Source organism: Myotis daubentonii, chromosome 9 (genome assembly GCF_963259705.1).
Source record: "Myotis daubentonii chromosome 9, mMyoDau2.1, whole genome shotgun sequence".
Lineage (NCBI taxonomy): Eukaryota > Metazoa > Chordata > Mammalia > Chiroptera > Vespertilionidae > Myotis > Myotis daubentonii.
The window spans coordinates 61,049,006-61,076,730 of record NC_081848.1 but is presented as its reverse complement, the minus strand read 5'-3'; the positions used below and the strand labels follow the sequence as shown (position 1 = coordinate 61,076,730).

At 37.8% G+C, this 27,725-nt stretch overlaps 1 protein-coding gene across 1 annotated transcript in view; it reads left to right on the top strand.

Annotated features, from left to right (window-relative positions):
- The first annotated feature begins 4,255 nt into the window (after positions 1-4,255).
- The window catches only part of SLC5A12 (solute carrier family 5 member 12), a 36,843-nt gene continuing 13,373 nt past the window's right edge, over positions 4,256-27,725 (top strand). Inside the window, exons 1-9 of the mRNA XM_059709172.1 lie at positions 4,256-4,925; positions 8,905-8,970; positions 10,439-10,490; positions 11,329-11,396; positions 15,594-15,748; positions 15,853-15,993; positions 18,563-18,692; positions 20,081-20,169; positions 23,903-24,015. Coding sequence (XP_059565155.1) covers positions 4,587-4,925; positions 8,905-8,970; positions 10,439-10,490; positions 11,329-11,396; positions 15,594-15,748; positions 15,853-15,993; positions 18,563-18,692; positions 20,081-20,169; positions 23,903-24,015 — 1,153 coding nt within the window. The 5' untranslated portion in view covers positions 4,256-4,586. The remainder of the gene's footprint in view (positions 4,926-8,904; positions 8,971-10,438; positions 10,491-11,328; positions 11,397-15,593; positions 15,749-15,852; positions 15,994-18,562; positions 18,693-20,080; positions 20,170-23,902; positions 24,016-27,725) is intronic.

Genomic DNA, 27,725 nt, shown 5'->3' with positions numbered 1-27,725 from the left:
AGAGAGAGACAGTGAAGATTTTGAGAAATGTCCCTGCCACCAGCCAGATTCACGTACCATTTCCTTGTCTTCATTCTTATGCCAAGTTTCCAGTACCATTCCCCAAGAATTTAAAAAGAAAAAAATAAACCCTGTTGTCTATAAGCGGAGTTTCATTGTCTTTGCCACTTCGTCCTCAGACCTACCCTTTCTATATCCATAAAAGTGCCAGCCAATCAAGAGACCTCTATTATGTATCATGTCCTTTGCAGGTCAAAGGAGGAGCAGAATCTCTGGATTTTCAGTATTTTTGCTTTCATGATACAATTCTTGGATATGGTCCATTTCTCATCAGTCTTCATAAGCAGAAGTAAGCATTATATAGAATTATCTTCTTCAAAATAGGAATTATTCAATGTAATTGGGAGGCAGAAATGGCTATAGTCCTTTTGCAGTTTGACACAAAGCAGTAATTCCTATTCCACTTTCACTTGGCATCACCAGGTTGTGTCCTAGGGATTTGTTAGGTAGCATGCGTGGTGAGAGCAGTGCTCTGTGGGAGGACAGTTTTCTCAGATTTAAGCAGCTTACTCACATTGTGAGGAGTTCTTGGAGACATCCTTGATAATGTCCACTGGAGGGGAAAAAATGCATCATGTAAAATTATTAGAGTAGATGAACCCCTCTGAGGCACACTTTTTAAAAAAATATATTTTATTAATTTTTTACAGAGAGGAAGGGAGAGGGATAGAGAGTTAGAAACATTGATGAATGAGAAACATCAATCAGTTGCCTCCTGCACATCTCCTACTGAAAATGTGCCCACAACCAAGGTACATGCCCTTGACCGAAATCGAACCTGGGACCCTTCAGTCTGCAGGCTGACACTCTATCCACCAAGCCAAATGGGTTAGGGCTGAGGCACACTTTTGATCTTGCTACTTCCTGGTTTAAAATCAAAACCAAACCAAATAACACCCATTTACCTTACTACTCTACTCCTGCTTCCACTGGCTTTTGGAAGCAGTGCAGTCTCAGAATGGCCAAGGCCCATCCCAGTATATTTTTCTCCTTCCTATCCCAGGCCAAAATACTAGTAAACACCGTGTGCATTGTACGGTATTAGCAACATGGTTTTCTTTGGATGCTCTATCTTTACGGGTTCCTCCTGTTGGTAGCAATCCATATCCTCAAACTCTCTTCCTCTTTTCCAATATAATTTACTTGCCCTGTGCACCTTGCAGAACTATTTTACTCTACAGAAACTATTAATGACAATTCTAAATCTAACCTACTTATTAGGGGAGTGTGTCTGTGTCAGGTGATGGTGTTTACATTCTAACAACCTTACACTAAATGAATGAAGTGTCGGTGGTGGCATTTGTGGCACCTGCAAAAGGGTGTAGGAAATATAGGGGTTTCCTCAGGCCAAAGAAGCATGTTTTCCCTTCCTCCCCACCCCCCATGTTAATATTTCGGATATAGGGATGTGCTTTGTAGTTGATGTAGCAATTGAATGTATTGGTTCTTTTGTTTTCCCTGAAAAGTTATTAATAAGTTGATGCTATGCCTTATAATCAGAAAAAAACCTTGCATAGAGTGGTTTTTATAAGAGAGTTTGAAGACATGGAATGCTACCAATCCTCTCTTTTATACCCTTACCTCAAGTGAGAGTTAAATGAACACATTGATGTAATGCCATATAATCAGCAAAATGTTGCAAGTGGAGGCACAAAATTTCCTTCACATCCCAAATGATTAGATGCTCTGTGTCCAGGGTGTTTTGAAATCCAAAACTAATGGAGTTCATGGGTGCAGGTTAATTAAAACTAGCAGTACTCATTGACACTGGAGCTTCAAGCTCCTGGTATTTAACCTGGGAGCATCACTGATGTAATAATAGTGTCTGGAATTAATATTCACCTGATTTGTACAAGTTGTTTATGTGCCTTGTGGATTCAATACTAATGCTTACATGGTGTATAAAATAGTCAAGCCTCTGAAAGTCAGAATTCTGATTTTCTGCTGAGATCATTACAAACAAAAACCTGTTATACAAGTGGAATACCTTATGATGAAAAAACTGAAAAGCTTTAGGTTAAGGTAAAAATATTAAAGACCTCCTTTTTCCTTAATCCAGATCATATCAACTCTGCAAACTTAGAGGAGGAAGGTAAGCAACATGTCACAGACAGCTCTTGGCAGAGTTTTTGCATGTTTATTTGTAACTAAAAGCACATTTCAGCCATCAAAGTTTTCTGTGGCCTAAATTCATGGAGCAAAGTAGGGAGTGAGGACAGTATTCTAGACTAAACAAATAATCAAAGATTTATTCAGTTACCTGGATGTCCAAAGCAAAATTAGAGTTTCTTATGTTTGATAGGAAACGTTTCTGGCCTTGGGCATAATGGATATTTTTTTCTTCTTTTGTTTTTAAATTACTTAATTTAAATACAATTTTAATTTTCTACAATAGCTGTTATTCATTACACTCTATTGACCGGGACTTGTGACTCTATCTTTAAAGAGATGATTATCTGACCAACTCATATAGACATACATATAGAGATGCTTTGAAATAGGTGAGGGTACTTACAGATTACAAAGTGAGTACCAAGGAAGGTCGCATACTAGAGAAGTTGGGTGCGGAAGCAAGAAGTGTGAGTCAGGAAAGGCTTCCAGGAGCACAGGAGACATGAACTAGATCTTGTGGCATCGATAGGCTTTGCTGAGGTGGGGCTGGGAAAGGCCTTGAGAAGAAAAGAGAAGCATAAACAGCACTGAGCAATGCCACCAAAGGCTTGCTGGGGATACTTCAGAGCAATCAACAGAGTTTAACAAGAGCAGAAACAAGTATCTATAACTGGTTTCCACCTTCTCTCATTTATCTTGGTCCTAATTCTAACTAAGCCTCTAGGATTGGGGTGGGCACCCTTTTTGTGAGTGCGTGCCAAAACCAGCAAAATCTCTGACTCAAAATTCTTCTGCGTGCCAACCCTAATTTTTTGAGAACATGTTACGCTTACTTGATATCTCTTAAGGTGTATGTATGTGAAGAACCTTGAAGAAATAATAAAATTCATTCGAGTGACAAAATCACAGTATATGATGATGAAAAATACATTTATTTTTTAATGTATACATGTACACTGATAGTCCGACAGAAAACTTTATGACTCCGTTTGATATTATCAGTGGGACTTTTGCTGCTGCATCACTGATGACAGAGATTTTACATCAGGTTTATATTTCGCGACCTTCAGAGATATGCGCAAGCTACTACTTTCATCCGTCAGGCTACTCCTATTATGAGACTTAACAAAATTCATCACTGAGAACAAAGATTCACAAGTGTATGTGGATGAAACCAAAACACTGGTCGGATCTAGGAAGGCAGGGAGAGTTAAAGCAGAGGCATAGAAACTGCTCTTCCCCTCTCTCGTCAATCCATGTCTATGGTCTTTAAGATAACTTGTTATGTAAAATTATTTATTTATCTAAGATGCACCTACACTGAATTTATCTGAAAAATAAAGTTGATATTAAGAAAAAATTGTAAATGGAAGATTATAAGAGAGGGTTTTGCGTGCCATCAAAAGTTACTGGCGTGCCATGTTTGGCACGCGTGCCAGGGATTGCCCACCCCTGCTCTAGGTATAAGTATTGTAAATTGTTCAAAATGAAGGAGAGATGGAGAAGATCAAGCTGAGGACTACAAATAATTTACTAAATTTTTGGTAAGTCTATTTTGTAAAGCCTAGACTCAAGAGAGAATCAACTGTTAAGTTCAGTATGCTTCCCTGTAAGCCAATAAAGTAAATATTATTTTTCATTTTAAAGATCAGATAAAAGAGGGAAAGGAAATTTGAGACACATAAAGACTCATAACAACCCTGTAGAATCATTATTCCCTTGACCATATGAGTCTCAGAAAGGTTAAATGATTTGTTAAAGGTATCACAGCTCACTGAAGCTTCAGGGGACTTGAGCAAAGGTCTCCTGATTCCTCGGTCTTTGCTCCTTTCCCTCCACACTCACTGCCTCAGGCGATTGCAGGTTCACATCCTCCACCCTTCCTCACTCAGGACAAAGACTCTGCTGAGGAGGTTGTGTTTGCATTTCACAGATTCCATTTGACTAATTTAAAATGCTGAGGTGGTCAACCTGTATCACCTCTGTTTCCCAGTAATGTTTAACCTTAAGTTTTTTTAAAAAAATCTAGCAGATAAAAGAGCATGTTATCTGGCAAGTCCATTCCACCTCCAATCCCCCACCCCCACCTCCCACTTGGTTATTAATTTCAGAACATATCTGAATTCTTTCTCTGTGGCATATGCTTGAGTAGAGGAACAGACAGCTCCTGGTCAGGGGCAGATTTCAAGTTCTCATCTGTTGGTATCAGATTCCTCTCTGTCCTCAACCTTAGAGATCTTCCCTGAGTACCGCTTGGTGTCTGAAGATCCACAAAGGTGTCTCTGGTCATCGCTCTCTTCACCGAATTAGTCTGCTCTCTCAGCAAAGCATCTGCTGTACTGAGCTTTGCTTCTGGAAGCAACTTTTCCCTGAGACCTGGTTGACAGCAATTCTCTGGTGTTAAACTTCCCGGCATGGAGGTGAAGAACTTCACGGTTTGGGATTATGTCGTATTTGCAGCCCTCTTTATCATTTCTTCTGGAATCGGGGTGTTCTTTGCTATTAAGGAGAGAAAGAAGGCGACTTCAAGGGAGTTCCTGGTTGGGGGGAGACAAATGAGCTGTGGTCCCGTGGCGTTGTCTCTGACAGCCAGCTTCATGTCAGCTGTCACTGTCCTGGGGGCCCCTTCCGAGGTCTACCGCTTTGGGGCCTCCTTCACACTCTTCTTCATTGCGTATACTTTTGTCATCATCTTCACATCCGAGCTCTTTCTGCCTGTGTTCTACAGATCTGGCATCACCAGCACTTATGAGGTAAGACAATTCTCCCCTTATTCTTTGTTTTGGGAGGAGTTGCTATTTTCTCCTCACTTGATCAATCTTTTGTTGTTTTTGCTTTTTTCTCTAATAATACACATTCTCTTACTGATAATATGTGGTAATTGAAGAATACTCACTTATTTTTAAGAAAAATATGACAATGCTATTGGGAAAAGCTTAAGCTTTGGATACAGACACAGTTGTTTTTTCTTCTGCAGAACAAAGTCATGGAGTCAACACCATGAGACTATTTCAAGGATTAAATGAGAACCTGTGTATGACTACTGAATGCATTGCCTAACTTTTAAGAGCTTCTCAACGAGAGAGCTAAAGTTATTATTTGTATTATTATTAACATATTCTGAAAAGCCCGCAGAACGTATATCATGAATATTGTCATTTTCTGTAGGAAAATAGAGATAGTACAGGTGAATGACTTAGTCTAGCTTGCATAGTGAGTAAAGCCTACTGTGAACCATTTTGTCTGTGTCTTTTTCCATCAGATAGTAGAGATGAGCATTCTAATACAAATTATTACTATGCTCCAGTTTTTAATGGGGAAATGGTAATGTTTTCTTTCTTTTTTTATTGCTTAAAGTATTACAAAGGGTATTACATATGTGTCCATTTTATCCCCCCGCAATGTTTTCAAAAATTAGAAAATATTTTAATGAGAAAGAATTGCTCAATAATACAAATATGGGGATTATTTTAATGAGAGGAAATGAGGTAGTCATGTTTTGACTTTGCAATAATTCTCAAGAAAAATGTCAAGTTAAAAATTGAATTTTCAGGTCCAATATTTCGTTTCTATGAAAAAAAAGTGTTTATTTTCCTTATCGAACATCCTTACTAAGTCACAGCAGAGGACTCTTAACAAAAAAGGGTTGTTTTTGTTTTTTTGTTTGTTTGTTTTTAATCCTGTAAGCTAAATGATTATTAAATTAGTACAGAAATAGAAAAATATTTACAATATCAGTGCCTCCATGGGACAAACATGGGTTGAAAAAGCTAATTACTTCCTGTTTTAAAATATATTTACATATGGGAATACTTATAGGGTTATAGTATATAAATTTAATTTACAAAGTTTGTTGCCCTCTACATATTTTTAAATTCTCCAATAGTAAGAAATCAAGGTTATGTAAAGTACATATGAAGGTATTTTGGGATTGTCTCTTGCTCTGTAAGAACTGGCAGTGTTGCAGAGGGATTAAGAGTATAGACTCCAGACTCAAGTCTATTTGGCTTTGCATGACAGCTCTGTTATGACTTTGGGGAAACGACTTAACTTCTCTGTACTTGATTTTTACATATGTGAAATAGTGATGATAAAATCACCTATCTCAAAGGACATCTCTGAGGAGTAAATGCAAAACCTTTTTTATTATTTTTATTTTTTCAACTACAGTTGACATTCATATGCAAATACTTTTAACACATCCTGGCAAAGAGTAAATGCTACATGAGAGTTTTGTGTTGTTATTGTGGTTGTTGCTACTGTCCCCACATTTATATTATGACTTAGTCTATCTATTGAAGCTTGAATTTGTTTCTTTGTTCATCATCCATTCCCTGTTCCTGATCCATATGGTAAATATTCTTTCTGGGACCTTTTAAAGCACTAAATATGGGAGGGGGTAGAGTCTATTTCCCCAGCTCTTGGCCTTGTGATTTGTTCTGACCAACAGGATGTGACAGAAATGATGTATGTAGCTTAGGCTTCATTAGGCTCAGAGTTTCTGCCTTTGCTTTCCTGGAATGCTTTCTCGACACTGCTATGCCAGGAAGCTGTTCCAGCTGATCTAGCTTCTGGAGCATGAGTGGGAACACAGAGGGAAACAGAGACACCCTAGTCACCAGCCATTGTCAAGTAACAACCAGAGGCTTTAGTGACCTCACCCAGCTGATCTTCCAGTTGATTTCAACCCCATGGAAGCCCAGAGAAACCAAGTAGAGGAATCACTCAACAGATCTTCAAAATTATGAGAAATAATAAATCCTTGATTTTTAAGCCCCTGAGTTTTGGGGTGGATATTACACGGCAGTAGCCAACTGCTTTAAATGCTTTGATATACAGTGAGATTTCAAGACTAAGATATGCCATCTGTGCTACTTTATCACCACCCTGTCCCCTGTCAAAGCATAAGGAATTGTTCTCACCCTCAGGTTATATATTAGGCTCAGCTCATTTGCAATACCATAAATTTTCATTATCTCCACTTTGTTTATAATTAGTCTCATCATGCTGTCTCCACTTCAATTAATGCTATTTTTTACTTTTTATCACACACTAATAAATCCAGTTTGTTGTTTACATCTAACACTACCTTAGAGGCTGGTGTCTGATCTACCTGCTTTCTCATTTTTCTTGGGCTTATCAAACTGTATGGCTTCTAAACTCCTTACTCTTCAATTCAAACTTTTTTGTTGTAAGAATACACAGGATATTATTACAGTATATCTTCTTTTATAGTGGTTTTAAGCATTATAGATTACTTTTTTGGTAAATTTCTTTCCTTTTTATTTCTCTTTAAGTTAAATTTGTGGTATCATAGCAATTATATATAAATTTTGAGAAATTAGATGGATAGGTATATGATATCACTATTGAATCTTACTTTAGCATAGTAAATGATATTACAAAATGTTTGTTGTGAAATAGATATTTAGGGTCTGATAGGGTCTTAACCAATGTTATGAAGCCTTTTAGGTCATTGTAAGGATTGATTTTTACCGTGATATGTGTCATTACCATGTTTGGGCAGAGGAGTAAGATGATGGGATTTGTATTTTGAGTGTTACACTACCTGGATGTTGAGAAGGTTTTAACTGCTGAAGAAGGGGGTCTAATTAGTAAGGTATTGCTATAATCTAGGCAAGATATGATAGTATTTAGTGGCAGCAGAGGAGATAATCTAAGTAACTGTGTTTTGAAATTGGGGGGTAGGCCCCACGATTATTTTATGAACTGGATGTGGACAGTGAGAGGAAGTGAGGAGTAACCATGCTCCATATTATTTGGGCTTGAACCAACATGAAAAGTTGACTTGCTATTTCCTGAGATGGAAAATAATGTGACTAAATCAGGTTTGGGGTTTTGAAAATAATTGAACACGATGTTAAATGTTACCTGTGCAAACCCAAAGTGTGCAACTTTTCTGTTGAACTGTCATTTTACTTTTGACTGTAGTAATAGCTGTAGACACAGCAAAGGTGGCCATTGAATGCTCTGAATAAGCCAATACATTCTTTCATATGTAAAATTATACAGTTGGAACAGTCTCTCTTATTTCACGGATGAGAAACCAGATGCTTAGATCAATGAGTGAGATAGTGGCAAAGCTCAAAGTAGAATTCAAGGAGTCTTTTTATTTATCTAGTTATTTTTTTTCATGTACCCTTTTCTCCATACTGTCTTTATAGTTTTACTTAAGATAAGAAAAGCATGGATCAGACAATAGAGTGTTTGGAATATAAAGCATCCACAATGCAGAATAAAGATTTTGAGAAAGAGAGACATAAGCAGAGTTCCATTAAGAGAAGCAATGTGGCTTGATGTGTGGGAAGGATTGGAATCCAGGAGATCAGTTATGGAGCTACTACTGTAGTCTGGAAAAGATTAAATAAAGGCCTGAAGTGAATTTTGGAGCAATGGGAACATAAAAGGTGCAATGGCTTTAGTATATCCAGTAGGAAAATCCTGAGTAGCAAGCCAGAATGCCCATATTTTTTTAAGCAACCTATTTATCTTCCCTGATTATCTTGAGAAGCTTGAACAAGTATTGAGCTTTAATAATATTTGACTTTAAACAATCCATATTTTTTCTTGTTCTGCCATGTATGTACTAGTAGCATACAAGCACACGACAAATCCAAAGCACTAAACTCCAAGGAATAACAAAAAAATGAAACTTCTTAGCAGTTCTAGGTAAGACTCACTGACTCTTTGCATGTTCTTTATTCTTTCTAGTACTTACAACTACGATTCAACAAAGGAGTTCGCTATGCTGCAACAGTCATCTACATTGTGCAGACGGTAAGGATAAGGGCAGCTACAAATGTGGAATTGTGGGTGACAAGATACAGGTTAGTTTATTTCAGGTGGTAGTTAACTCAATTAAGAGAGAAATCTGATGCCTGACCGGTTTTGCTCAGTGGATAGAGCGTCAGTCTTCGGACTGAAAGGTCCCAGGTTCGATTCCGGTCAAGGGCATGTACCTTGGTTGCGGGCACATCCCCAGTGGGAGGTGTGCAGGAGGCAGGTGATCGATGTTTCTCTCTCATTGATGTTTCTAACTCTCTATTTCTCTCCCTTCCTCTCTGTAAAAAATCAATAAAATATATTTTAAAAAGAGAGAAATTTGATACTAAGAAGAAAATAGTTTCTTTTAAGGATAACACTTTTGAGATATGTGATTTCATCTAGTTATCCATTGCATATACCCCATATATACATACAAATAATAGCAAACAAATCTATATCATTAACCACAAAAAAATAAAGCATTTTCTTAATATTTACTTCAAATCTTTTTTTAAAAAAAATCTGTATACGTTGGTTGCTTTGGATATGAAGATATGAAATGGTCTGTTAACTGATTAAGAAAAAGTCTAGTTAACTGAGTTGAATCAGAAATACTCGTTTTGTTGAAAATTATTTGAAGACAATATTTCCACACCAATACTCCCACTTGCCCCATCTGGACTCTTCTCCTCTCTCCCAGGCTCTGGGGTGCCCTCATGCAGCCTCAGCTTTGGCAAGTTTCCTACTACTCACCAAGCATGTTCTGCTGAAAGATAACCTTCTTCCTCTTTCTTAATCGAAACTCCCATTCACACAGGCTGAAGGATTTAAGAGAAATAAAAGGATGAAAAGAATGATCTACGATCTGTCTATAGGTGTTTACCTTTTCAAGCCCTCACGTAAATCTCTAACTGGTGAAATTTCATATAGAATGAAATGGCACTGCACCCACTTCCATCAGTGCAGTAGTGGTCACAGTTCTGGGAGTTAGGAGCTATACTCATTGTGCAGATGACCCACATCATTAGTCTTCTCTGCACAGTACTTCCTCCTCACAGTTGCTTTCCATCTTCCTAAAATCCATAGCTTACAAACTGCTAAAACAGATTTGTGTCATTATGATATGTGTATGAGGGGAGGAGGGGAGGGGGAGAGAGAGAGGGAGAGTGAATCAAAAACTTAACTTGAAGCCCATTTTTCTATCCTTTAGAAACACACCAGATCTAGCTGTAAAATCCCCAAATTTGCAGCAATCTTAAAAAGCCCAACCCTAACACTTATTCCTCCACCTAACACTTATATCCCTTTGGCAAACTAGCTACAGTGGTCAGCAACTTTCAAATTAGAGTGGATGGGAATGAAATGCTTGGTGAACAAGTTGAAGGAAATTCATTTCTAAGGTCAATAAAGAACTTTCTAGGCAGCTTTCCCTTCCATGTGTCTCCTCTCAGTGTTTACCTCATGCTTCTTTCTCCACCAGATTCTCTATACGGGAGTGGTTGTGTATGCTCCTGCTCTGGCGCTCAATCAAGGTGAGTTATCAACAGTTCCCTGGGCACATTCCACCACTGTTATGCCTGCATTCTGGCCTTGAGAAATATTCCTAAAACATCTTGGGGAGACATTCCTGTGTTCGGGGTGCCCTGAATTACCGTGGGAGTCACAATATAAACCTCTAAAAGTTGAACATTGAAAGTAATGCAAATAATGAGTTACCTGATTTTGCCCACATGGTCCAAAACACACAGTGTAATCATTTGTTTTTTGTAATCACTGTAATGATGGGAGCTTTGGTATTATACATGCACAACCACTACATAAGATCATCCATAATATGCGGTGATTTCTCAGTGGTTTCATAAAGCAGATAACCTGAGTATAATAATAAAGGGTGCTTATACTTCAAGATTTATTCTTGACCCTTTTTGAGAGAATAGAATCCCAGAAACAAAAAGGAAAAAGAAAGTGAAATCAATTTTATAATGGTATCTATGATATTTGGAAGTTCTCAATATTCAGTTTAATCATGCTATCTGCTTATATTTGGAAATATCAGCTCATGGCTGATGTTTATTTGGTTTTGATATACTTAAAGTAACACAAAAACAAAAGACAAATAATTGGTGCATATCAGAAGCTTCGGGATTTTAGGATAAAAAGTTGGCTTTTAACATTACATGAAATTTATGGACTCAGTGAAAGTATAATTATAGTAAAATAATCTTTGTCGACGTGAGAACATTCAAGACAAAACTCTAATTTGATTTTCATTTGCCCATAATGAACACTGACAAAAATATTGTTACTTTGTACTGGTAAAGCTTGCTTTTCTCAGAAAAACTTCTTTCAATATTCTTTCTCCTTTTGTAGTGACTGGGTTTGATCTCTGGGGCTCTGTGTTTGCAACAGGAATTGTTTGCACATTCTACTGCACTCTGGTAAGTATCTAGCTGTGAAAAAGGATTTAGTGCTATCTCCTAATACAGGATAAGGGCAAATCTCCAGCAGCAGGGCATCTAAATATAGAAATTGCTATTCTAAAATTAAGTAGAAGTATGTGGGCTTATCTGTTGCAGTTTCCTGAGGAAAGTGCTGATGTTTTATTTAAAACTATTTTTGGTATCAACCATTAGTGGAATTTAAGCTCTGAGCTCATTTGAGAAAGTAACGGCTAAGAGAAGATTTAATGAATAAAGTACCTCCTTGATCAGAGGATTAGGTGACCAAATGCAATTTCTTTTTTATTTTTTTAATACTTTTTATTGATTTCAGAGAAAGAGAGAGAAGGAGAGAGAGATGGAAACATCAATGATGATAGAGAACCATTGATCGGCTGCAACCTGCATGCCCCCTACTGGGGATTGAGCCTACAACCCGGGCATGTTCCCTTGACCAAAATCAAACCCAGGACCCTTTAGTCTGTAGGCCCACTCTCTATCCACTGAGCCAAACCGGCTAGGGCCCAAATGTAATTTCTGAGAAAAATACAAATTGCTCAATTATAGTGATTATAAATCATGGTTAGAGTTTATAATTCACTGTGCAATGGTTGAATAAGCAAGGATGGCTGGTATTTTGTAAACCCAAGTATTCCACAGCTTGCTTTTATCTCTTATTCATGGAGCTACTATGATAACATTTAACATTTAGCTTTACACATGCTCAGTCTTTAACCAAGAAACCTGGCTGTTATTGGCAACATTTATATAATTGCTATAATTCACTTAGTTCAACAAACTTTCATTGAGTACCTATTATTTGTTATGCCCTGCCATGGGGACCTGTTTTCCTCTAAGCCATTTACATCATATACAGAGGCTATAAGTATCCAGCTAAGAATACAACAATGGGTCTTAGGTAGCTGGATTCTCTTTCCTCCTTTCTGTAGAAAACAATAAAGTACTTGCTATATTATCGCATAGCAGACCCACATGTATTTTGGCATTATGTGCATAACACATACTCTGTTAACATATATCATGAGAATATGCAACTTTTAAATTAATTTATTTTTATTGTAGAAAGTATTATAGATGTCCCCCTTTTTCCCTCCTATTGACCCCCTCCTCCCTGATCCCACTCTTTCCCCAGAATACACTATTTTAAAATGCCCTTATCTCTCTTTTATCATCTTTGCAAAGCTCACCAGTTGTTTATGCTACAAAGTTTCCATTCTGTTCTCTCTACCTTCCATTCCAGGCACAATTCTCCCTAAGTTAAAAATAGACTCCTGCTCCTTAAGCATCTGGCTTTATCTGAGATTAGTTGTTCTGAGGTACCTGCCTATACAGTGATGAGGAGATACAATGCTAGGGATGCTAAAGACTGACTTAGCAACAACAGTGGAAGACAGAAAGAGTGGAATGACATCTTCAAAGCAGTGAAATAAAACAATTATCAACCTATAGTTGTGTATTTAGCAAAATGATATTTCAGGAGCTGACTGTGAAGAACCAAGAAAATTTACCACCACCCAGCCAGTGTGGCTCAGTGGTTGGGCATTGACCTATGAACCAGGAGGTCATGGTTCAATTCCTGGTCAGGGCACATGCAGAGGGTTGCAGGCTCAATCCCCAGTGTGGGGAGTGCAAAAATCAGCCAATCGATGATACTCTCTCATCATTGATGTTTCTAGCTCTCTCTCCTCTCCTTTTCCTTCCTCTCCGAAATCAATAAAAATTTACTTAAAATAAAAATTTATGGCAAAATTTCAAGGGAACTCATTTAAATAAAATGATCAAAGTGGAAAAATGGAATTAAAACAAAGCAAAACCTCAATTGATTTATGCAAGAGAAGAAAAGAGGAAAAAAAACCCCAAACAAACAGAAAAAGTAGAACAAATAGAAACCAAAAAGTAAGATGTCAGAAGCAAGTAAGGATAGTTTAATCATCACAGTAAGTGAAAATGAACTAAATGGACTATTAAATTGGTGTCAGTTCTTCCCTCTACCCTGCTAGCTTCTGGCAGATTAAAACATCCATTTCCTCATGCCACTTGACTGACCTAATTCTCCCCATTGTTTACATGATAAAGCATAAGCTTCTTAGCCTAGTGTTGAAAGTCTTTCATTAAGTGAATAAATCCCCCCTTCTAATCTCTTCCCACCACACCCCTGTCCCTTCTCCACACTCTAGCCAGGTTAGGGGCTCCAGTGTCTCACCAAAATGGTGGGTTCTTTAACTAACATGTTTGCTCACACATATCGCAGTCTCTTTACATGGATAATCCCATTGGCTGCATAGCCTAAGACAACGGAAAGATAGTAAAAGAATAAGAAGTGATTCCTGCTGCCCAGGGGTATGCACTCTAGGAATGTAAGCCCTGGTTGCAATCTAGTAAACACAATTTAGTAAAGTAAGCAACACAGACTGATTAAATATTTCAGTGACGCTCATGGTACAATGATGAAGCCTGTGATCTTTTCACAGAAGTTCTTGACACTCTGGAGGAGTAGCAAAGGAAGATCATTCTATTTTTTATTGTTAAAAATACCATGTGCTTTCTCATAGTGCTATTCATTCCCAAAGCTCTTTTATTTTTATTTATCTATATATTTTTTATATATTTATTATTGAAAGTATTACCTATATCCCCCCTTTTCCACCATTAACCCTTCTAGCCCACTCCCACCCCTCGTCCCAGGCCTTCAACATCCTATTGTCTGTGTCCATGGGTTATGCATATATGCATACTAGTTCTTTGGTTGATCTCTTTCCACCCACCTACCCCTGCCTTCCACTTCATTCAATCTTTCCTAATTTGCTTGTTCCACCTTCACCATTGTTCTGAGGGACTTTATGCCTAGATTATTCTAGCAGCTTCTTTCTTTCCTGTTTTTTTCTGGTCCACATGTTCTCAACTAGAACTGTACATTAGAATCACTTGGGGATTGTTCAAAAAACACTCTGAGGACTGATTTCTACCCCAGATCTCAATTTCCTCCCTGGGATGGGGTTCAGACATTGTTCTTTGTTTGTTTTCAGTTTCTCCAAGTGACTCTAAAGAGGAGCCAGGTTTGATAACCCCCTTTCTAACCTTTGGTCCAATCACACTGTGTTCTACGGATAGATCCATCTTCCTGACACTCTAGTTTGTTCATCTCACTATTTGACCAGCCTCCAGCTCTTAAAACTCCTTTCTCCATTAATATCCAGATTCTACCATTCCTTCCTAGTTCTTCTCTTCTTTCTAACTATTCTACCATCTCGGCTTTTTAAAATTTATTCACTGTCACTACAAAAGAAAAGAAATCTCAGGTTGCACAAGTCAGACATGGGTGATTATCCTTAATTGCCTCACTTTCTCCTCAAATGTATTCAATTAATCACAAGCTATGTTGGTTTTACCTCCCAAATATCTTTGAAATCCATCAACTTCTATTTCTTCAATTGCAGTCATTTTGCACATGGGCTACTGAAATAAACTCTGAGTTGGTCTCTCAACTTTTCTCCTGTGGTCCTTGCAATTTATTGTCCTCACAATCATCACTGCAACTACTGAGAAACAAATAAAAGCATTCATTATATAAATCTATTTAATGTTCTCTTATTGCTCTTGAGAAATCATTTAAGTGGTCTTGTCAAAATCTGGCCTCTAGCAAATTCAGAAACCTCTCTTTGGGCATTCTATATATTCCTCAATCTGTACATTATAGCTCTCTTACTTCCTCAGACAGCTTCTCCTTGCTTCACACATGCTGCTCCCCTTTCCTCATTGTCCTCTGTCCCTGATACATTCCTACTCACTCTTCAGAACGTAGCTCTAGTGACACTTTCACAAGACCAGGTCAGGACTCCCTTCTCTATGCTTTAATAGGAACCCTTCCTTTTTAATTGCACTCTACACAATTTTAAGTAAAATGTTACATTATTGTCTAGTATCTGCTTCTCCCACTGGATCCTAAACTCTGAAATTAAGGAAGAAATCTGTCCCTCTTCATCCCATGCTTAACATCATAGTTGACACATAAAAGGGGCTCAGCAACTGTGCTGAAAAAAAGAAAGAAGAAAAGGGAGAAAGAAAGGAAGAGGAAGGAAGGAAGAGAGAAGAAAGAAAGAAATATGGCTCATATTTACAGCGATGGAAGTTTGCAGGCTTCATTTTTAGAACTCTCACCCATTCTCTCCATTTCAGGGAGGATTGAAGGCAGTGGTGTGGACAGATGCATTCCAGATGGTGGTCATGATTGTGGGCTTCTTAACAGTCCTCATTCAAGGATCGGCTCAAGCTGGTGGATTTTACAAAGTATTAGAGTTATCAACAAATGGATCTCGACTACACATAATTGAGTATGTCCAATGCTACTTTTTCCATGTTTTATAAAGATTTAGCTGCATGATCTAATCCCCTAAAAAAACAAATCTTTGTTCACTCACTTCTCCCTGCCTCGTAGCTTTGATGTCGATCCTCTCAGGCGGCACACTTTTTGGACCATCTCCGTGGGAGGAACTTTTACGTGGCTCGGGATCTACGGAGTTAATCAGTCAACCATCCAGCGATGCATTTCTTGCAAAACAGAGAAGCATGCCAAGCTGTAAGTTACGAATAAAGAAACATCTCTATGTTTTCTCTGCCCTTATTGGGTACTCATCATATGCTTCCTAATGTTGTGTGTGTAGAAAAGAGACAGAGAAACAGAAAGATTCATTTAATTCTTCCAACAATATTTTGAAGCATGCATTACTATTCCCATCTTGGCAAGGAAGTGGCAGAGCTGGGGTTTGACCTTAATAGTCTGTCTGCCATTGCTCGCCATCATTTCCTGCCTCCATTTATTGAGAAATAACTAGGTTAAATTAGGTGTGGGTAGTAAGTGATGCAGAGGTAAGCAGCACTTATTTCTTACAGTTTCTGTGACAAGTTGACCTTTATCACTGATTTGATTCAGCATGGCTATACCTTTAAAATGTCCAAGGGGAGATTGAAAAAGAAGAAAGCCCAAGGTAATGAGGCAGGTCAGAATGGGGCTCTCGGTGCTCCAAGTCCTGCCAGGATATCCTTGCCAGGCCTGCTCACCCCAAAGGACTCCAGCAGGCACACAGCTTGTCAAGCCTCTTCCAGTCCCTGCCAGCCAGCCCATGCTCTCCAGTGGGGACCAAAGGAAGGTACACACTCTTTTGCAAAACTGACAGAAACAAACTAGCATAGCTTATATCCCCATTGCTGCTGTCCAAGGTTCCAGACTCCCCTGACTTGTCAGGATGCCCTCAACTTTTCTTAGAGTGAGAATCAGTCGCTATGAATATTCCTGTAACTGATTTTAAAGTACTTTCAATGCACAGTTTCTTAGGTAGACTGAAAAAAAGATAAAATTGCCTGGGCATGGTTTACCATGTTGTAACTTGCATTCTAAAAGGGAATATATCACTTTACATGTTTCACACATTCTCAGAAGTGAAAGTATTATCTAGTGTTTCAGCAATTCACTAGTAAGATACTTATATCCTATGATAATATAGTATTAATAAATCCTCTACACACATAATCATCACTTTATCAAATAGCTGAATTTCTGAAAATGTAGTTAAGATCAAATGTGTCTTTGATCTTGATATTCATCTAAAATTAACAGTCGTTTAAAATTCTGCTTTAAATTGGGCTAGAATTGAAGGTATCATTTATCTGTTAGCACTGCTGGCAGGAAGTGGTGCTCTGAGGGTAGGAGGAGTTGATGTAGGTTATAAGACCCTTCTCAATGCCATCCCATCTCCTAGCTCAGACCAGCACATCCAAGCACAGTCACTTATTTTCCATTCCCATTGCCTTTGTTTACTTTCTTTATATTTCTTATCACATCAAAGATAATCTTATTTATTTAATTGATGTCAGCAGTTATTACTTGCCTCCAGTCCCAGAATATCTGGCTCCATGAGGGTGGCTTCTGTGTGCTCACTGCTATATCCCACGTACTCAGAAGAAGCTGGTACACAGAGTTGCCTGGATGGAGGAATAGTGAGAGTGCAACCAATGCCATACATAAGTATTGGTCACCTTATGTATCAATTGTATTCCCAAAAGGCTATCTCTAATTCAAACCCCTACCAATAAAAACAAACAAACAAAACTCAAAGGTAAACATGGCTAGACAACTCCCAAGGAAGCAACTTTTGAGATAAGACCCTTTGCTAATGTAAATGATGTAAAATAAAAACTTTTCAATGGGATAATTATTTAACTTATTTGCTTCATAAATAAATACTTTGATTGAAGGGTTTTGTGAAAGTTAGGTATAGCTGTACAGCACAGGTTTTAGGGGACTTTGAAATGAATGTGTGTCCTTACAGTTGAATGTGGGTGGATTTAATTCCCTTCAAACAATGAGTGGATCCAAGAAAATGCTCAGTGTTGTTCTCCTGGTCCCTGCAACTAGAGACAGATTGAGATTTATTCTCTCAGACGAATGTAAAGTTAGCCTACTTTCAAATCTCCTCTGAGATTAAGAAAATGAGTAATTGACTTTCAAAGGTCAGTCATAAATGCAAAATAACCACAGAATGCTGCAAAATTATATGCATAATTATCATTAAACATATCTGTGTATCACAGAATAAAACAAATTGCTCCCAAAAAAGATAGGTAAAATGACCTTGGGCTTTTCATACTTTCTATTGTCTCTTTAAAAAACACTTCAACGTTCATGTGAATGGATCTCCAAAGTGTGTATTTCCAAAACTTATATATGCCTACATTTATCTTCCTATCCCTCTGGAAGGAAATATGTTAAAATATAAGTTGGCTTTTTGACAGTTTTGTTAATTGAGTGGAAGGAACATCACTTGAAGCTATATATGAGTGATTGTTATATGAAATTTCATCTAAGAAAATAGATCTCACACCACACATTGAGGTTTTGCAGAAAAACTCCCAATTTCAAAAAGAAAATCCATCAAAAATCTATTTCATTCAACTTTTGTAATCAGTCTAAAAAATGTAATGTCAAACACACAGAAAAGCAAAAATATAAGATGTAATAATTCTTGAAGACTGTAGAATTTTATTTTTAAACAAAAAGGTGCCCCAAAATTTTACTGTGAGTGTTTGGTGGAGACCTTCCCAATAATGTGGCATAGAGGCTACCAATAGACCCATGTGTTCTCCTCTAGAGCCTTGTACTTCAACCTGGTGGGTCTCTGGATTATTCTGGTGTGTGCTGTCTTCTCTGGCTTGATCATGTACTCCTACTTCAAAGACTGCGACCCTTGGACTTCTGGCATTATCTCAGCGCCGGACCAGGTACATGTTCCCTTGGGCAATGGCTGAAACGAGCATGTGTTTAGCCATTGATGGGTAATGTTGGAGTCTTTATCTTTTTCACCTGGATCTATAACCACTTTCCAGACCCCAAAGATTAGATGGCTTTCCTCTCCTCTTGGGTATATTACCACATATGTGGTTCTAATATAAGGGAATAAACATGTAAAAAGAAGGTACCTCACCTTTTCCTTGAAGACAAGGCCAGGAACTAGGACAAGGCTGAGGAGGGAGGAAGGTGGTATTAATGAATGGGTTTGGTTGTCAATGCTACCAATAGGTTGTGGGTTCAATTCCCAGTCGGGGAACATGCCTAGGTTGCAGGTTCGGTTCTGGCTAGGGCATGTGTGGGAAGCAACAGATTGATGTTTCTCTCTCACTCTTTCTTTCTTTCTCTTTCTCTCCCCCTTCCTCTCCTTGAAATGAATAAACAGATCATCAAGTGAGGATTAAACAAATTATTTAAAATATTTTTAAAAACCTCCCTTTGTGGGCAATATGATCCCCTATATATTCAACTGTCTTACTGTATCCTATGGGGACTTCTCTCTCACAAATATGGCTACAAAGTACAACTATAACACCTAGAGTCTCTGAAGACCTGGAGGTTTTCTTTGTTTGTTTGTTTGAAAACATAGTTTTACTAATTTCAGAGAGGAAGGAAGAGGGAGACAGAGATAGAAACATCAATGATAAGAGAGAATCATTGATCAGCTGCCTCATGCACTTTCTTTTCCCCACTGGGGACTGAGCCAACAACTGGGGAATGTGCCCTAACCTGGAACGGAACTGTGACCGCCTAGGTCAGTGGTTGGCAAACTGCGGCTCGCGAGCCACATGCAGCTCTTTGGCCCCTTGAGTGTGGCCACGAAGTTTCAATCACACCGTACGTGCGAGCCTGCACGTGGTATTTTGTGGAAGAGCCACACTCAAGGGGCCACAGTTTGCCGACCACTGGCCTAGTTCATAGGTCGTTCCTCAACCACTGAGCCATGCCAGCTGGGCTAAAGACCTGTTTTAAGCATTTGTTTCTAGGATTTAATTGCTAACTTTAACAGTAAACAAAAAATATCATACTTTACAAAAGAAGAAAAATTTTAAATTTGTGAACCTTCTAAATTTTGTCCAGCCCTTTTTCCTAATACTGTCTTTCTACCCCTTCCATGCCCCTACAGCTGGACCTCAGGTCCATGGAATTGGATTGATCATAACATCATTTGCTAGTATGCAGCTACCTTAGTCCAGGCAAACTCCTCTATTATTATTACTTTTGTATTTTTTTTCACCTTCTTTTGCTAAAAAGCTACATTCTCACATTTCAGACACTGCTGATGAGACCACTAATCCTATCTTGTTTGCCTCCTCTCCAGCTGATGCCGTACTTTGTCATGGAGATATTTGCCACGATGCCTGGGCTACCAGGACTTTTTGTGGCTTGTGCCTTCAGTGGAACTCTGAGGTTAGTGCTGTGATGATAATGATGGTGACCGTGAGGATGATAAGGAGATGGTGGTAGTGATCACTAGTATTTACTGAGTATTTACTGTGTGCCAACTGCCCTGCTAAATGCTTTATTTGTATTTGCTCATTAGTTGCCACACTTTACATGCAACTGAAACTTTACTCATATTATCATCAGTTTATAGGTAAGAAATGGAAATTTAGCAAGGTAGCTAAAACTTACCCAAGGGGTCATAGTAAACTGCAGGGGCAGCATGTAAGCCTAGGTATGAGCCTACACTAGACCTCTCTGGTTATTTTCTCAATCTTGTCTGATGCCCGCTCTCCCATAATTTCACATCACCTTATCATAAGGCAGCTCACTCGGTGGCATTTATCTTTCAGCATATCTCTCCTTTGCAATCCATTCTCCCCATTTTCAATAGCACACTTAGGCAGCTAATAACACCCATCCTCCACATGTAGACATTGTTCTAAATACAAAATTATCCATACATTTATTCAGACACATATTTTAGAAGGTTTATATTATGCCAGACACAGTTGAAGACAGTGGGGAGGTAGGGATACTGTGCAGAAACAAGACTGACATTGCTGTCATATGGAGTTTGCATTCTAGTTGACATGGAAGATAAACAATATATAAGTGAACAAAATAAACTAGATATAGTTTGATAATGACAAATAATTTAAAGGAAATAACAGAGTGATATCTGAGAGAGACGTGAGGCCTGGGGGTTATATTTTTAATAGGGTCTTTAGGGATCTCCCCTTTGAGTCGGTGACTTTTGTGTTGAGATCTAAAGGATGTGAAAAAGCCAGGTATTGAAGAGCATGGGCAGGAGCCTGTACAGGCAGGTAGAAGAGCAAATTCCAAAGTCCCTCCCCAACCCCCAAAGAGAAACTGCATAGAATATTTTAGGAATGAAGAGAAGAGTTAAAGCATAAGAAACAGGGAGGAGAGGAGAGGAGAGCAGATGAGGATGAGTTTGAATTGGTGTGCAGGCATCAGATCATGGAGACCTTCATGAAATGGTAGAGTTGGCATTTCAAATGAAATGGGAAGGCATTAGAAGGTTTGAAGCAAGGGAATGAGTGATGTCATACAGTTAAGACTCAGTTTTCCATGTGGGGAAGGGACTATAATAAAAGCATGAGTGTTGCAAGTAAGTGACCTGTTAGGAGGCATTTGTCTTAATTCAGATGAGAGAAGATAATGATTTGAAGGGGCAACTGTGTTAGGAGCAATGCTCTAAAACAGTAAGATAGTGTCATTATTTTCCTTTAAGCCAGACCCACTGCCTTCCTCCACATGTAGACATTATTCTAAATTCAAAATTATTCAGAGAAATATTTTAGAAGGTTTATATTATGTCCCTTTATGAAGCAGAGACTCAGCTGGTGGGAAAAGTCTTGTTTCCTTTCTTGGAGCTCAATTGCAAAGAATCAATTACAGAATTGTTAAAGGCCAATTTTAACATAGTTACTTTATCAGGGTCAAAATTCTAGCAGTTTCAGATCATAAAAGTAAAAATTTTATATGTTATACCTCAAGCCCCTTGTCACAACCCACTATATTAGTCAGTGTTAATGATTTCTTATGAACAAATCAGAACATTTTTTACTTATGTGAACATATATACCTTTTAGTGTACAAAAAAGAGATCATATTGTATACACTGTTTCTTTTTTCAGAACATTTAAAAATATTTATTGAATTTATTGGGGTAACAATGGTTAATACAATTATATAGGTTCAAGTGCACTATTTTTTTTTGCAAATTGTAATTTATTTTCATTTATTTTTTAAATTAAAAAATAAGTAATTCACCACCACTGGGGCTTCAGGGAAGTTGTCAGGCCTGCACCACACTCACTAGGCACCTGCAAGGACCCACTGTCAGTGGCAAACTGTCTTTTATTAATTAAAAAATTTTAATGTTGACATTATTTTAGGTGATACCCTTTCCCCTGCCCCCTTTTCCTACCTCCATCCACCCCTCCTCTCCCTCTCTAGGCCCTCACCAAACTATTGTCCTTCCTTTTTTGCAACCAAGTAGTATTCCATGGTGTAAATGTACCACAGCTCTTAAAAAATGTTTGTATTAATTTCAGAGAGGAAGAGAAAGATAGAAACATCAATAATGAGAGAGAATCATTGATTAACTGCCTCTTGCATGCCACCCACTGGGGATAGAGCCCGCAACCCAGGCATGTGCCCTGATCAGAAGTGAACCCTGACCTCTTGGTTCATGGGTCAACACTCAACCACTGAGCAACACCAGCCGGGCTACCACACCACAGGTTTTTTATCCACTCATCTACTAATGGGCCCTTGGACTGCCTCCAGATCTTGGCTACTGTAAATCACACTGCATGAACATAGGGGTGCATATGTTCTTTCTGATTGGTGTTTTGAGATTCTTTGGATATATTCCTAGAAGTGGTATCCCTGGGTCCGAAGGAAGTCCCATTTTTAATTTTTTGAGGATCTAGAACTATTCAAACTAAAATGAATGGCTCTATTATTCTGCATTATCAAAGAAGAAAAAGTTTGAATTTTCTTTCATACCTTTGGTGCAGCTATAGCAAGTCTTCAAATGTGCGATGGAGGATAACAAAATAACTACTGATGAATGTCCATGGAAAACTGAAAATAGCTAGCCAGGCTTCATTCATTAGCTTGTTTCTGTTTCAGAACTTTGGTTTGTGGTTGTGATTTTGCACCATGTGAATTTAATATGGTTATCTATTCTCTGGCTGAGATATTCCTGGTCTCTATAAGGAATTCAATAAGATTCCATGTCATTCCACAAAGAAAACCACAACTTTCAGGTCCTCTGTCACCTAAGTGAGTTTTAAGGCCATACAACTGAATTCTGATTGGAAAGTCAGAGCTTTCAAGTTTAGGTCTTTGGCTCCACCCCAGTCTTACCCTTTGTCTTTTACTCCCTTACTAATTACACACGAGCCACTCTCATGGCTCCAGGTTATTGAATGCAAGGAGCTTTCAGGAATTTAAATGTAATTTTACTTTTGTTCTAGAACATCATTTCCCCAATATGCATGGGTGTCTTCAGTGCTTACCGTAACCATCAATTCCTAAGGGGAGAATCTTTTAATTTCATATTGGTTTAGGTCTCTGAGAGACATGTTGTCATAGCACTTTGTTATTTTCCTTTGTCACAGTTTTTACAATTGTTATCAATTACTTAATTGGTTGTTAAATTTCCCTGTGGCCAAATGAAGTGGGAGATCTTTGTCTTTCTTGTTCACTATTGTATGCCTAGTGCCCAGCATGAATAAACAGATGCATGAACGGTATTGATGAATGAATGAATCATTACTGAATGGCAAAGTGAACTGACACCTGGGTTAGGGCAGTCACCACTTCTTGCTTTAAATCCAATCTACGCTGTCCCCACCTTGCCACACCCAAGCAAACACCCACATACACAATCTCTGTTACTCTCTGCTAACTCATTTAATATATTATTAAAAGAAATTAGTTGGAGTTAAAACATGAAAAGCTAGCTTTTTCAGTGGACTTTGTGGAAGAATTAAAAGAGCATTAAGCACAGAAGCAGCGTTGAAGAGTGAGTAGATAGGCTATGTGGTTCCCCAGGAGTTCTGTTTTTCCTAGAGCCCTTGTCTATTTGCCCTGGCAAACTGCAAGCTGGTGGCTTAGCTTTATTTACCTGAACTGTGTTCTCGCTTTTCTCTCCCTGTAGCACCGTGGCTGCCAGCATCAATGCCTTAGCAACAGTGACCTTTGAGGATTTTGTCAAGAGCTGTTTTCCCCATCTCTCCGACAAGCTGAGTACCTGGATCAGTAAAGGCTTATGTAGGTATAGCCAGGGGGTCTTAATTCCATGTCATGAAATGTACCTGTGGTACATGTCAAAATCCTGCACATGCTATTCAGGACATATGAGGAATCTCACATATAGATTCTTATACTTGCAAAGATACCAGGAGGGTACCAGCTAGCTTACCTTTCACCATCCTTATTTTTTTAAAAAATATATTTTATTGTTTTTTTACAGAGAGGAAGGGAGAGAGATAGAGAACTAGAAACATCAACGATAGAGAAACATCGATCAGCTGCCTCCTGCACATCCCCTACTGGGGATGTGCCTGCAACCCAGGCACATGCCCTTGATCGGAATCGAACCTGGGACCCTTCAGTCCACAGGCCGACGCTCTATCCACTGAGCCAAACGGATTTTGGCCATCCTTATTTTGAACCTCTTTTTGTGTTTAGCCTACATCTCAGATTCGTCAGATCAGCATCTTTTGATTATGCTCTGCATTGATCATATTAGTTCCTCTACATGGGAAGATACTCTGATCACTGTGGCCAGTCCCTTTCTAAAATCAAATTCTTTTCTAAAGAATCCTTCATTACCCAACTCCCAGTAACCTCACCCCAAATAAGAATTTCTCTTTGTTTAATCATATAATTGCATATTATATTTTTAATCACAATAACACTTATTATCTTGAATTATAGTTTTATACATTTTACTTCTAAATATAAACAAGCTATATGCGTATTTACTTATTATAGAAAATGTAGGTATTTTGGAAAACATATGAACTTGAAAAATTATAGCTACTAATTGTGTCACCTTTTTTTAGCTTAAAATTTAAAAATGTTTCTATTGTTATCTTTTTAAAAAAACACACACACAAAAAAAACCATTGGCTATTTCCATGTAGTTTTTCTTTGAGATTAACTTTAAAATAATATATTGCACGTTACCTACCTGTACTCTCCCCCATGGCATTGCATTAAACCTGAAAATGTATTTGGGAAGAATTGACATTTTTTAAGTTTTACATCTAAATAATAATTTATTTTTTCCATTTAATAATATAACATTTTTGATTCCAGATATTAATTATACCCATGTCTTTTTTTTCCTCCTGCTTGACTTCCTCTCCGCCTCCTCCTCCTCCTCTTCTTCTTCCTCTTCCTCCACCTCCTTTTTCTCTTCTTCCTTCTTTTTTTCTTCTTTCATTGATGTTATCAATGAGATGCTTTCCCCACATTTCCTAAACTATTTATGATCAATGTGGAAAAGCTATATCTTTTTGTTTGTTTTTGTTTTATAAAGCATATATATTGCCATTTCCCCAACTATTATTGATTTTCAAAATTTCAATTGTTTTTCTAGTAAGTATGGTAATTGCCTGCTAATACTGGTAGTTTAATCATCTCCTTCTTCTCAAACATTCTTCTCATTTGGGTTATTTGTTCTCCATTTCCTTCAGTGTTCCTCCTATTTCCAAAACTTGGCTCTGCACACTTAAAGAAATCAAGTTTTTTTTCTGTCAATTTTGAGTTCTCCACAAAATAAAGTTTAACAATAATAATTTTAATTGTGCTATTTCTGTTTGTCCCTTATATTTTACTATAAAAATTAAGTCATGCAGCAAGGTTTGGATACTTTTACCATGAATTCCCAATATATATGCCACCTGAATTCTCCATTAATATCTTTCCAAACTTACTTTTTCACATATCCATCCAGATCTCTAACCATTCATTAATCAGCATGTTAAAATACATTTCCCTTAAATTTTTGCATTCATATTATTAACTAGAATTCAATAACTGCTTAAAGTTGTCTTTAATGCAAAATCTATCTTTCATTCTACAATGACATGGACACATGTTAGTTATATGTTTGCTAAGTTTTGACATATTCATACACCTGTGTGATCCAGCCATTAAAGATGTAAAGCATTAGCATAACCCTGGAAAGTCCTCTTTTGCTCATTCCAGTCAATCCCTGCTCCCACTCCCCTCCAGAGGCAGCCATTATTCTGATACTTTCCTCTTCTAGAATTTCACATAAATGGAATCACACAGTCCACACACGTTTTGTAAGACTCCTTTTACTCAACATAATATTTCTGAGTTTAATCCATATTTTCTATGTGTACCCATGGTCCATCCCTTTCCATTGCTGAGTAGTTTGAAATTGTATGGATGTACCACAGGTTTTTAAACTTCTACTTCTATTGGTAGACCTGGGCTATTTTAGTTTGAAGTTATAATAAATAAAACTGCTATGAATACTTTAGTACAATCTTTTTTTTTTTTTTTTTGTAAATACATAAAAGTGGAAGTGCTTGGTCAACTATCATGGTTTTTATTTTCTTGTGTTCATTCTTTATTACTCCTGAGTCCATCTTCATATATATATATATGATAGATAGATAGATGTTGGACCCTGTCTTGTTTTTTTTCATCTCATTTGTTTCCTCTTGCCCTTTTCTTATTTGCTTCATTGAGTTTACATATTGTTGCATCATATTGAGATTGCCAAACAGTTTCTAAATACTTTTCTTTTCTGGTTCTTACGGTAAATTATTTCCAGGAAGCATAGTCTTTACTTGAGCATTTAGATGAATATATTTATTCCCTTGTTTGAAAGTATTTGCCATGAATCGCATATATTCTGTTTCTTTTTACTTATGCTTGAACAAGGAGAGATCAACACTGACAAGATGCTTGTTATCTGGTTAGTTGAATTGCCTGGATCTATTTACTATCTTGCATAATGAATTAGAGCTAATAACACGTGGATGGGCATTGCTCCCAGTATGACCCCAATTTCTAGCAGACATTTATGAGTATGCTGGATTGAGGTACAAGTTTCTTTATGCCCATGGTTTACTGTCTGATCCTCTGGCTGATGGCAGCGCTGGGAAAACTCACAGCATTCACTGCGACTGTGGAGTTTATTTCCTTCCCCTCTCACATTTGCTGCTTTGTCTGTGGGCCCATGTACTCCTGGTCTCTACAGAACCCCCACCAATTTCCCTAAACTCCCTGACTTGCAGGTTGCTATTGATTGCAATCTGGTGGAAGTATAAAGATTTTTGGGAAAGGAGGCTGGATCAATTCTCTAGTCAGCACAGAATTGCAGAATTCTTGGGTTGAGGGGTGATTGCCTAGATTCTCACTTGAACACATAACTGTTTGTCTACTCTAGCAAAAAGGTAATCAATAGTCCAGAGGAAACATATCTTTTGTGATTTTCCTCAGGAAGGTAATGTTGTCCTCATTTATAAAGCAACACAAAATCAGGGCAAACATTGTTTTCTGCAATCTAATCTATCATCTTTAAAGATAACAGGAACAATTTTAGAATTCTGAAATGTGTTTATTGATCAAACTTGGTTTGGGTGTTTTGTGAGTTTCCTTATTTTTCTGGGTTGAAAAGTTGGGAAATACAGCATAAAAGTTGCTAACCTGATTTAATTTTGAGTGAGTTCCTGATCATAGCTACCATGTACTAAACCTGAATATAATAATAATAAATAATAATATTGGCAAAAACATAGTACTTGCCTATGTACCAGACACTGTTAGATATATATTAATGTATTTACATGTAGTCCCGTTTTAGAATGAGAGATCCTTAGGGCAGGTGTCAAGTTCTGACTGTATAGCACTGGCATCTAGTAAAGTGTCTGACAAAATTGAATTAATAGTCACATTGGAAACTGAGCTAGATATTTAGCTGAGAGAGAATTTCA